Source organism: Sinocyclocheilus grahami, unplaced genomic scaffold (genome assembly GCF_001515645.1).
Source record: "Sinocyclocheilus grahami isolate Dianchi unplaced genomic scaffold, SAMN03320097.WGS_v1.1 scaffold623.1, whole genome shotgun sequence".
NCBI lineage: Eukaryota > Metazoa > Chordata > Actinopteri > Cypriniformes > Cyprinidae > Sinocyclocheilus > Sinocyclocheilus grahami.
In genome coordinates, this window is record NW_015505802.1 from 105,834 (window position 1) to 117,186 (window position 11,353).

General features: G+C 42.3%; 1 protein-coding gene across 1 annotated transcript in view; it reads left to right on the forward strand.

The window, feature by feature from the left end:
- Nucleotides 1-8,284, forward strand: part of LOC107557900 (1-phosphatidylinositol 4,5-bisphosphate phosphodiesterase beta-1-like) — a 99,024-nt gene extending 90,740 nt beyond the window's left edge. Inside the window, exon 33 of the mRNA XM_016241476.1 lies at nt 6,940-8,284. Coding sequence (XP_016096962.1) covers nt 6,940-7,158 — 219 coding nt within the window. The 3' untranslated portion in view covers nt 7,159-8,284. The remainder of the gene's footprint in view (nt 1-6,939) is intronic.
- Nucleotides 8,285-11,353: the final 3,069 nt, after the last annotated feature.

Consider the following 11,353-nt stretch of genomic DNA (forward strand, 5'->3'; position numbering starts at 1 on the left):
CACACACACACACACACACACTTACACACACACACACACTCACTCACACACACACTCACTCACACACACACACACACATATACCTGCGGTGTGTTCGTGTCTCCTCACTGTCACTGTTATTTTAGGAGGACGGACCACAGGAAGTGGAAGGTAAGCAGTTCTGCATCCCATGTTTCCTGAGCCGCTGAAATTAAACAAAACCCAAACTCTGTATCATAACAACCTCATCCAACCATCTTCCAATAACCAGCTTTACTGACCCGTGGGTGTGTGTGTGTGAGTGAGTGAACGAGTGAGTGTGCGAGTGAGTGAGTGAGCGAGTGAGTGAGTGAGCGAGTGAGTGAGTGAGCGAGTGAGTGAGTGAGCGAGTGAGTGAGTGAGCGAGTGAGTGAGTGAGCGAGTGAGTGAGTGAGCGAGTGAGTGAGTGAGCGAGTGAGTGAGTGAGCGAGTGAGTGAGTGAGCGAGTGAGTGAGTGAGCGAGTGAGTGAGTGAGCGAGTGAGTGAGTGAGCGAGTGAGTGAGTGAGCGAGTGAGTGTGTGTGTGAGTGGTCCTGGTAAACCCTACGTTATGGGGACAAAATGTCCCCACAATGGAGGCAGTATCCAAAATCCTTGTCCTTATGGGGACATTTTTTGGTCCCTATGAAGAAAACAAGCTTATAAATCACACAGAATGGAGTGTATTGAAAATCTGAAATAGCAGAAAGTCTCCTGTGAGGGGTAGGTTTAGGGGTAGGGTTGGTGTAGGACAATAGAATATACGGTCTGTACAGTATAAAAACCATTACGCCTATGGAGAGAACCCAAAAAACATGAAACCCAACATGTTTGTGCTGAATGTTACTGTCTTGTTTAGGAAATATACAGCATGTACACTGTATGTCCTCATTTGTTTTATTTTTGCGTTTTGTTACGTGGATAGTCCATCCAAAACATGTCCATTCTGTCATATTTGCTCTTCCTCACGTCGCTCCAAACCTGTATGACTTTCTTCCTTCGGTGGAACACAAAAAATTATTTTGAGGAACGATGGAAGAACCAAACATCAGACGCCACTGACTTTCATTATGTGGAAAAAACAGCAACAACAATGAGACAATGTTTGAACCAGTAAACAGAATAATGATTGTTTCTGTGAACTGTCCCTTTAAGAGAAAAGCATTCCTTACACATAGAAACTTTTATCTGCTCAGAGAACTTCTTTATGTTGTCATGTCTGGGGTCTGGTGTTCGGTGAGGCTGTTGATGAATTAAACCTCAGAAATGTACCAATCATCAGTTCCGGCCAGCGATCGCTGGCATTGATTAGTGATGAAGCAGTTGCTGTTTTTCTCTCTGTCACTGAAGGCCTGGTGCGTTTGGCGTCACTAGAGGGCGTCAGATGAGCGTGTTAAATTATGGCGCATCAGTCCATCTGGGCCTTGCTTTCCATCAGACTGCTGATTTATAGTCCATCCGTGATCGGTGTGTCAGGACCCTCGTTCACAGCCGAGTCAGCGTTAGATTGGTGACCAGACTCTGCAGCGGCGTCTGAAGAGAATCAGTGCTTGTGTTTGCATCAGGAGCCAGTCTGAAGTTAAAGTAACCAGGACGAAGCTGAAATCCTGCTCTCTGAAGCACATGAGCGAGAGAGAGAGAGAGAGGCCTGACCTATTTTTACACTTGGATCAGGCACTAATGGACAGCTATAAGCATCCTGGGTCTTCAGAGACCTCCGCGATGAAAGCGTTGAGAGATTGGCCACTGCTCTAGCAGCAGCCTATATTCATGTTTGTGAGAACGTGTCGGTGTTTAAATAGAAGCAAGCGTGAAGCTGACAGCTGCTGTCGCGCTTTAGCGTCCTGCTAGCGCTCCAATCATCTGACTCTCAGCTTCACTTTGGCGTTTGTTTCATGAACGTCCCCGCGAGGGACCGTTGGCACCTTGTGAGCTCAGTCGCTCTGTGCTTAGCATTATTCATGCTAACGCTAAGCCTGTGCTGTTTCTGAGGTCTTGTTGCAGACGTCTTCCTCTCTGAGTGAAGCTGCGTGCATCGCCATGGCAACACTCATCCGCTCTGAACCCCATAATAACCAAACTCTGACTGAAATTCAACGATGTCAAGGCTGTAATGTGAAGACAATCTCTGGGAGAAACCATAACGGCTAACTTGGATCACGTGTGCCTTAATAACCATCACAGCCTTGACATCGTTGAATTTCAGTCAGAGTTGTGCGACACTCAGTCATCGTTTACGGATCCCGTAGGAATGAATGAGAAGTGCCATAAACTGAATCCCAGCTGTCGCAAAAGTCAGGCACTTCTCTCATAAAACAGCATTCTTTTCTGTGTAAACTCTAAATAGTTCAATCCAAAAGTAGTGTTTAGTGTAAAACATGTTAGAGATGAGCTGTTTCCTCTGAAAAGCTGTTTATTCAGCGTAGTGAAGCCTCTCCTCCATTGACACCCATTCAAATAAAACGGCGTCCGGTCTCCTTCCCGTTAGCATTAGCCGTTACGCTTTTTTGGCCAATGGCTGCAGGCTTGCCTTCTCGTGTCTTTGGTGTTGCTCTCCTCAGCCGGACGCGATGCTGTGATCATCTGAAGTATTCGTTCCCTCGTCTCACAAATCTCCTTCTGTTCATCATACGATAATAGTTTGACTGTGTTTTTGGTCCCTTTTGGACAAATAACAGCACATGATTTTGGGAAGACATAAGCATTGGCAGGTTTTCATTTGTGAGTGAACTTTTCATTTATGGGCATTTTATTGCTAAAAACACTGCGGTCTTGCAATCACACAGCATGTTATATTTTTCTGGCCAAACGCAGCACAGTAGAGACAGATGGAGACGTCTGTGAGGCGTTGCGTTCGCTCGGCTCTCGCTGTGACCGCGCTTTCCCGTGTTTGATGTGAGCCGCTCTTCATTAATAATTCACACGACCCTCCTGATTCTCGCCAGGGGACCACTGTCACTCGATAAAGACCCGAGGAGCACAAACAAACCCCGGCTCTCAGCGCTCCGGCTGGGAATGACCTGCTCTCGGAGAGCAACGACGACCCAGCGATTGTTCGCACGGAACTGATGATAATAATCAAACGCTGCTGATTATAGAGTCTCTGATGCTGATGGGTCTTTAGTCTTTTAGTGAGCGTTTGTGAACGCACACGTGACGAGTGTGAAACAGGAACGTTTTCAGTCTCTGCCCAATCTAGATTCCAGCAGCTTGGCATCCCTCGATGGCAGACCAGTATTCACACGACCCTCCTGATTCTCGCCAGGGGACCACTGTCACTCGATAAAGACCCGAGGAGCACAAACAAACCCCGGCTCTCAGCGCTCCGGCTGGGAATGACCTGCTCTCGGAGAGCAACGACGACCCAGCGATTGTTCGCACGGAACTGATGATTAATAATCAAACGCTGCTGATTATAGAGTCTCTGATGCTGATGGGTCTTTAGTCTTTTAGTGAGCGTTTGTGAACGCACACGTGACGAGTGTGAAACAGGAACGTTTTCAGTCTCTGCCCAATCTAGATTCCAGCAGCTTGGCATCCCTCGATGGCAGACCAGAATTAGGACAGATGTTGAAGAAGGTCGTTCTCCTCCCAGTGCTTTAAGAGAGCGGTGGTTTGTTGACAGATGACGAGTCTTTTGAGGAAAGACATTTTTAACTGCGAGTCGGGAGGGAACAGAAACTAGAATGGGCCGTGCTTTCATCTGCAGGTCTCTTGAGGAGATGCTGGTCTCCGCGAGGGAGATGTTTGATTTGTCAGCGTTTATAAGTGACTTTTCTGAATCTTTATCCTTCTTGACTGTGCACGTTTACAGTAAAAGTGTGTCTGAGCTGTGATCAGTTCTTATCGCTGCGGCCTCATAAGGCACGTTTAATATGTATTTTTATTTCAGAAAGGAAAGCTCTGTAATGACTGGAGTGGACTGAATGGCTCAAAGTTTCCACAACACAAATACTCAGCAAGAAGGGCTGGGTCTCAATCGTTCATCTTTTTGGACTACTGTTAAAAGAACTAACTCGTGTGCTTCACTAGGTTAAGACAAAAGAAAAAGAACGTTTATTTCATGACAGTGTAGGATAAAACATGGCTTGTTCTGCTGAGGATCTTCCTACATTACAAACGTATTCCTTTAGAATCAGCGGTGTGTGAGTGACTTCTTGACCTTCTGGTGTTGTTCGGACATTTTAGACTGAAAAATGTTTTTTTGGAAATGTAAAAAATCGATAGTTCATTGGAATGGTTTGAAACTCTGAGACTGTTATAGCAGTCTCGATGTGACCCAAACAAATCATGGACTTGATTGATTCGAAAAAGCTAAATGGTCAAAAAAAATAGTCACACTTGTGTTGTTCACGATCAGAAATGACCACCATAGAAATGAATGGGAAATAGGCAGAAATATGAAAATACAAAGCTGTTTTTGTGTGTACAATCTACAAATCAGCCACAATGCTGACACAGCAATGAAGGAGTGACAGTGTCGTCTGAAAACACTGCTCAGAAACTAAGGAATGCACAGCATTGAATATAAACAGGCGTTTATATGGCGTCTAATGGATACTCCATGGTATTACAGATCAAATCTGCCTCACATCAATGGATTTTAAATACTTTTGCTCTATTTTTAACTTATACTGCATTACAGTTTTTTTCAACTGCTTGCACACAAAATCTTTATTTGTCACACAGTTTCTGAAACACCAGAACCACACACCAAATCTAATTCTTGGCCTTTGACTCAGTTTTCAATTTCATAAAACACTTTTTGCAAAACACAACACACAGTTCTCTGTGTAACACACACAAATCTAACAGGAATTAATATTATAGCAAATGTTTGCTTTTGAGATGTGTTTGTGATATTTTGAATGCAGTGCTTCGTTGTGCAAGAGATGCGAGGCATTTTGTGTTTTTGTGAGCAATTCTTGAATTTGTGTGTGAAGTTTTGAAAATGTGTGTAAGCAGCTGGAAAAAACTGTAATTGAAAAATTATATTAAATAATTTAAATTTTATACAGAAAATAGTCCATAATTTAGATATGAATATTAATTAGTAACATGAAATTCTCTCAAAATGCAAAATATTAAAAACATTATTGAAATGAAATGTAGTATATTAATTTCACAAAAATAAAATTATTACACGATTATGGCTGCTAGTCAGTTTTGACCGCGAACAACACAAGTGTGACTCCCTAATGAACAATACCAGAGGGTTAACACAAATAACCAAGACCGGACGGTTACACTTTATTTTGATAGTCCACTTTAGACATTCTGCTAACAGTAAGTAACTTTGCAACTACATGTCAACTAGCAGTTAGTAGAGTATTAGTAGAGTGTCTGCTTAATATCTGCTAACACTTTATTTTGATGGATCCACAACATACAACACACTGACTGTCAACTTATTCTACAAACCCTAAACCTAACCTAACAGTCTACTCTGAGAGTTGCATTTAGTCATTTAGCAGACGCTTTTATCCACAGCGACTTACAACTGGGGAATACATCAAGCATTCATCTTAAAGAGGCAAACAATAAATAAAGAGAAAGACAAAGGTTTTTTTTATTTAGGATGTAGTAAAGTAGCATCGAAAGAGATGAGTTTTCAGCTGTCGCTTGAACATTGTCAGGGATTCGGCATTCCGGATAGGGGTGGGAAGATCATTCCAGCAGAGTTAGTACACATGTAGTTGCAAAGTTACTTGTAGTTAGTAGAATGTCTAAAGTGGACTATCAAAATAAAGTGTAACCGACCGGACCAGTGCAACCGCGTGTAGCTGACGCCTCGATGAAGATGAACAGGAGATGAATGGGTTGAGTTTGTTTCGTGATGTTTAATTACCTCCGAGCCCAGGTGATAAAGACGTGGCTCGTCTGATAGCAGTCGTCTTGGCGAAGGGTCACGCTTGTGTCCACTTCAATCCCAGGCTTTGTGTCTTGTCCAGCAGGGGACAGCAGATGTCCTTCCCCTAAGTAGGTCAGGCTTTCTGCGGGAACCATCTGGCCGAGGCACGTCGCTGTCAGCCGTCGAAAATCTGATTTTCTAGAAGGTGACCTTTAAGATGACGACGCTTAACCGGTTTGAGGAGTTGGGATGTGCAAGTGTGGAGTTCAGGGGAAATGCCTGATGTTTGTTTTTATTTTCTGTGCTGGTAAAGAACTGTACATTAGGCTTCCTGACGTAACCAGCTCGAAGCAGTGCATGCAAGTACTAACCCTGTTCTGAGGGTTAACCGGCGCAAGCAGAGATCAGAGGCGCTCTCAGATCACCAGCGAGTGGGAATGTTTCGAAATCACAGTCTTTGACACGATTCATCTTTCTTTAATTACACCGTTCCCAGGGGAGCGAGCGGGGTAGTTAACCAGTCAAATAAGCAGTAAAGCAATTATTGGGTCAGAATGAATACAATTCTGACATCTTTAATCACTAGGGGAGTCTGTGCCTGGAGAAAAGCAGGGTACTGGTCTCTCCCAGAGCTGGCAGATGAGATGAAACCGTGTCGCATTGGCTTTTCAACACTGAAGTGATCTTCTGAGATCGTCTCTAATCTGAACCTTTAACCTCAGGCTGTGGTTTTACTCTCCTGCGGTCGGCCTGACTCATTCTAACATGGTGCGGCTTTATTTTGTTGTTTAATCCGTGTGCTTATTCATGTTACAGCGCTGTATTCTCTCACATGACGTCGCTGTGGCTTCACATCTGCTTTGTGATTACGCTCCAGATCAGAGCTTCCCAACTGCTGGATCACGACCCAGAAATATAGCTTTGTTTTTCCCTGCTACGATAGCAACCAATGGAAAGACAAACAACAAGAGATAGAAGAAAACACGCTATTAGACTCAAATCAGCGAAGAAAAACCAGTTGAGATGCTCTGATCTGGAGGCTTCTGTTCCCGATGAGTTCCTCGTCTGATTTTGTACCGCTTTCTTCCGCAGCTTCAGAGCGAGCTGGACCAGGAGTATCAGGACAAGTTTCGGAGGCTCCCAGCAGAAATCCAAGAGTTCGTGCAGGACTCTGCTGCTTGTAAAGGCAAGTTCAGCCAAGACAGTGACTTTCTTCCCATTTCCAGAACGCCAGGGAAGCTGAAGCCCTCGCTCTCGCCAGCTGAAGATGTGGAGCGATCTTCAGAGAAAGTCTTCGACACGCCACTCTGAGCTTGTTGTACCTTTGTAAACACGTTTTTGTACTTCATACGCTGTTGAGTTTCCCTGATTTAATGTGCACCTTTTAGTACGACGACTGGATGACTTACTAGAACAATGTTAAAAATATTATTTTTTTCTTACTTTTAAAACTCACAAGAACTCGCTGCTTATGTGGATTTAAATATGTGTTTAGATGGACTCTTGTGTATGTTTAGATGAGTCTTACTGTCACTTAATGATTCTGAACAGCTCTTTTAATATGAAATTTAGGCTCTACTTAGGTCACATATGTTGTCATGAACCATTCTGCCACAATTTAGACTGTATGAATGCATTATATATAAATATGCTGTATATAGCAACACATGGATATGAAACATAAAGGCATCAAGTGATTAATTGGCGTGCATGTTATTGTACAAATATGTGATGTGGAAGGAAAACATTCTTTTACTACAAGTATATGAAGATTTACAGTTACATTTATGCATTTGGCAGACTTACACTGATCAGTTCATTCATTCCCTGGGAATCGAACCCACGACCTTAACTTTACTAGCGCTCGATGCACTGTTGGAACTGCAGGATGATGTTTAATAAAGATTCTTTTGTGCCACAAAGAGGAATATTTGACCACAAACACACTGTGGGAAAACGTTTATGGCCCAAAGCAAACCATAACTGACCAGAGTCACGACTAGACCAAAGTTTTCAAATGAAGATGAACTTTCAAGTCAACAAGACGCTGTCATTAATGTGATGAATGTGTTAACCGGTGGAAGAAGTGAACATGTGTGTGAGACAGACTCGACGCTGACAGTTTCTGAGCTTCTTTATCCATGTTTAGGAGACCACACTAAACCGCACTAGTGCCACACACATGCACAGCATCTCGAGGCTCTGAACACCTTTACCTTCTCTAATGCATCATGTGTACATGGGTCATTGTAAAAGAACAGTCTGTGGTTGTCTAGTGCACTAATGAGTGAAGCTTGTGACTGGCAGTATTCCAGAGAACAGTTAGTCATAGAGACAGCTTCACACGCTTTTCACCTGAAGTTTCTCCTCGCTGATGTAGATGTCAAGTGTAAGCGGGTTATAAATGCCTGTGTATGAAATAAATGTTGCTTCTGTCTAAATGTGTGGCATGCTGTCTTCTTTGGTTGAGTTGTGCTGGTAGTTGTAGTTGCTGAAGGTCAGCGTGCCTGTTCCTGCACCTCTGAAGAGTTATATGCTGTTTCTGCAAAGCACCTTGGGAAGTTCTGAAGAGCTGGGTGTCTGAACCCTGTTTAATGCTGCATAAATCTGCTGTGCTTTAATGTGTTGATGATGCTGGGAAACACTCATTAAGAGTGAATAATAGAGCCGTATTTCATGTGCTGCGGATGACATGGACAGATATTCAGCCAGCTTTATGTGCAGAGAAACTGTGTGTGTGTGTGTGTGTGTGTGTGTGTGAGAGAGAGAGAGAGAGAGCATTGCCTGTGGCCTGTTTCCCATCATCTCTGTGGCAACAGTTGCCAAAACATGTTTTTATGCACAGATGCCCAGCGGTCGCTGCGACTGAAGCACATGTGAACCGACTGGAATTCAGCTGCAAATATAATCAACATAAAAATAAACAGCAGCGTTCAGAAATAGCTCTGATGCTGCTCTTTCGTTGTTATGATCTCAGAGTCCGTCGCTGTCCATCATCTCTTCTTTGAGGTTTTCTGATGATTTATAAGAAGATTTTTATTGAATATGTTGCAAATGATTTAGACGTGTAATCTCATATTATCTGATGGTGGATAAACACACACACACACACACACACAGCTCATGGAGAATTATCTGATGAAAAGCCCCTAAAGCCTTTGTGTCATTCAGGTAATGCAGTGTGTGTGTGTGTGTGTGTGTGTGTGTGTGAGTGAGTGAGTGTGTGTGTGAGTTGTGTGTTGACCATCATGATTTTGTGAATGTAAATGCTTCCCATGGTTCCATCTGTCAGATCATGGCTGATGCTCACTGGACGCTGACAGGTCAGTGGGAGGAGTCATGTAAATATTCACAGTAAATCTGCAGTAACTTACAGCAATAAAACTGAAATTCACAATGACCATCAGACTGATTCATTTACACAAGAGTTTCTTCACTCTGATGCTTCGTTTGCGGACGTTACAGTTTTTCTCAGTCGCTTTGGAGCATTTCTCAAATCATCCTTAATATTTGCAAAAAAGTATGTGCATTTCTCAAAACAATTTGTACAAACAGCAGCACACAATGGATTACCTGCAAAAGCCTGTAACACTCAAAATCTTTAGTTCATCTCTCAAAATGAAGTATTTATGTCAACGAACATATCAGTGCCATCAGAATGAAAAGTACTTGTGCCATTGTTCACAAACAAGATAGTCACAATGCTTAGTCTTGTTGTCAGTATAACAGTGCACTCTGTTATGGCAACTATGGCAACATTTTGGATGACAGTTACTGTATTGAACAGTATGCCATATATCCATTTCAAAAGTACAAATTTACACATTACTGTATGTGGGATATTGATTGAAAGAGACTTGATAGAATTCCCAGCTACACTTTTACTAGTGGTCTGACCACAAAAAAAACACGCACACATTACAATGTCATTGTGATATAGAAAAGGAAAAAGAAATATGGGCACAAAGTACAATAATGTGTAACTCTTGTGTAGTCCTCTGTCTATACAGTATATGCTTTCCAACTGAAGATTCATGAGATGCACCTTTGAGCTATTTCAGAGAACTGGTTTATCATTAGTTGATCTCCATTCTCTTCGTTAGTGAAATTCAAGATTCACTTGCACAATTCATGGCAAATTTACAAGAAGTCTAATAATAATGTGTAAAAAATGTGCTTGACAGTTTATGACAAGATGAACCATTTTGCACTGAATGACTTATACGATGAACTAAAGACTAGATGTTTTGAGGGGTGAGACTATTGCACAGAAAACTATATAATACATTTTGAGCAACATGACATTAGCAGCTGATCATGTAGCAAACCGCAGATAAATGCACATAATCAGTTGCATGAATGTACCAAAGCAATCGCAACTTGTTCAAAAGAATGAGAAACTGCTTTTATGATGTGCACAAGTGACTAGATGATGTGGAGGTTGAACAAGTAGTTTTGAGAATTTCATTTCTGATCTGAGATATGCACCAAAACGACGAAATTACACACTGACACTCAAACGCCCACAATTTACTAATTACATCTGCTGCTGCACAACAAACAAGAGATTCAGTTAGATGGAAAACAGAGAGAGACAGACAGACAGACAGACAGACAGACAGACAGATAGATAGATAGATAGATAGACAGATTATCTGAACATTGAGTGTTTACTATTGTTCTTCTGCATTATTGACACACTATTTTCATATTTAATACTGTACAGCTGCTTTGACACAATCTGTATTATTACAAGCGCTTGATAAATAAAGCTGACTTGAGTGAGTGAGTGAGTGAGTGAGAGAGGGAAAGAATCGGGAGAGTGAGACGCTTCTTCTTCATGATCTTCATCATCCTCATCTCCTCCTGCAGGGTTTCCTCGCGCGCGGGTGAGTCTCTCTCTCTCTCTCTCTCTCTCATTTTGAGCAACATGACATTAGCAGCTGATCATGTAGCAAACCGCAGATAAATGCACATAATCAGTTGCATGAATGTACCAAAGCAATCGCAACTTGTTCAAAAGAATGAGAAACTGCTTTTATGATGTGCACAAGTGACTAGATGATGTGGAGGTTGAACAAGTAGTTTTGAGAATTTCATTTCTGATCTGAGATATGCACCAAAACGACGAAATTACACACTGACACTCAAACGCCCACAATTTACTAATTACATCTGCTGCTGCACAACAAACAAGAGATTCAGTTAGATGGAAAACAGAGAGAAACAGACAGACAGACAGACAGACAGCTAGATAGATAGACAGATTATCTGAACATTGAGTGTTTACTGTTGTTCTTCTGCATTACTGACACACTATTTTCATATTTAATACTGTACAGCTGCTTAGACACAATCTGTATTATTACAAGCGCTTGATAAATAAAGCTGACTTGAGTGAGTGAGTGAGTGAGTGAGAGAGGGAAAGAATCGGGAGAGTGAGACGCTTCTTCTTCATGATCTTCATCATCCTCATCTCCTCCTGCAGGGATTCCTCGCGCGCGGG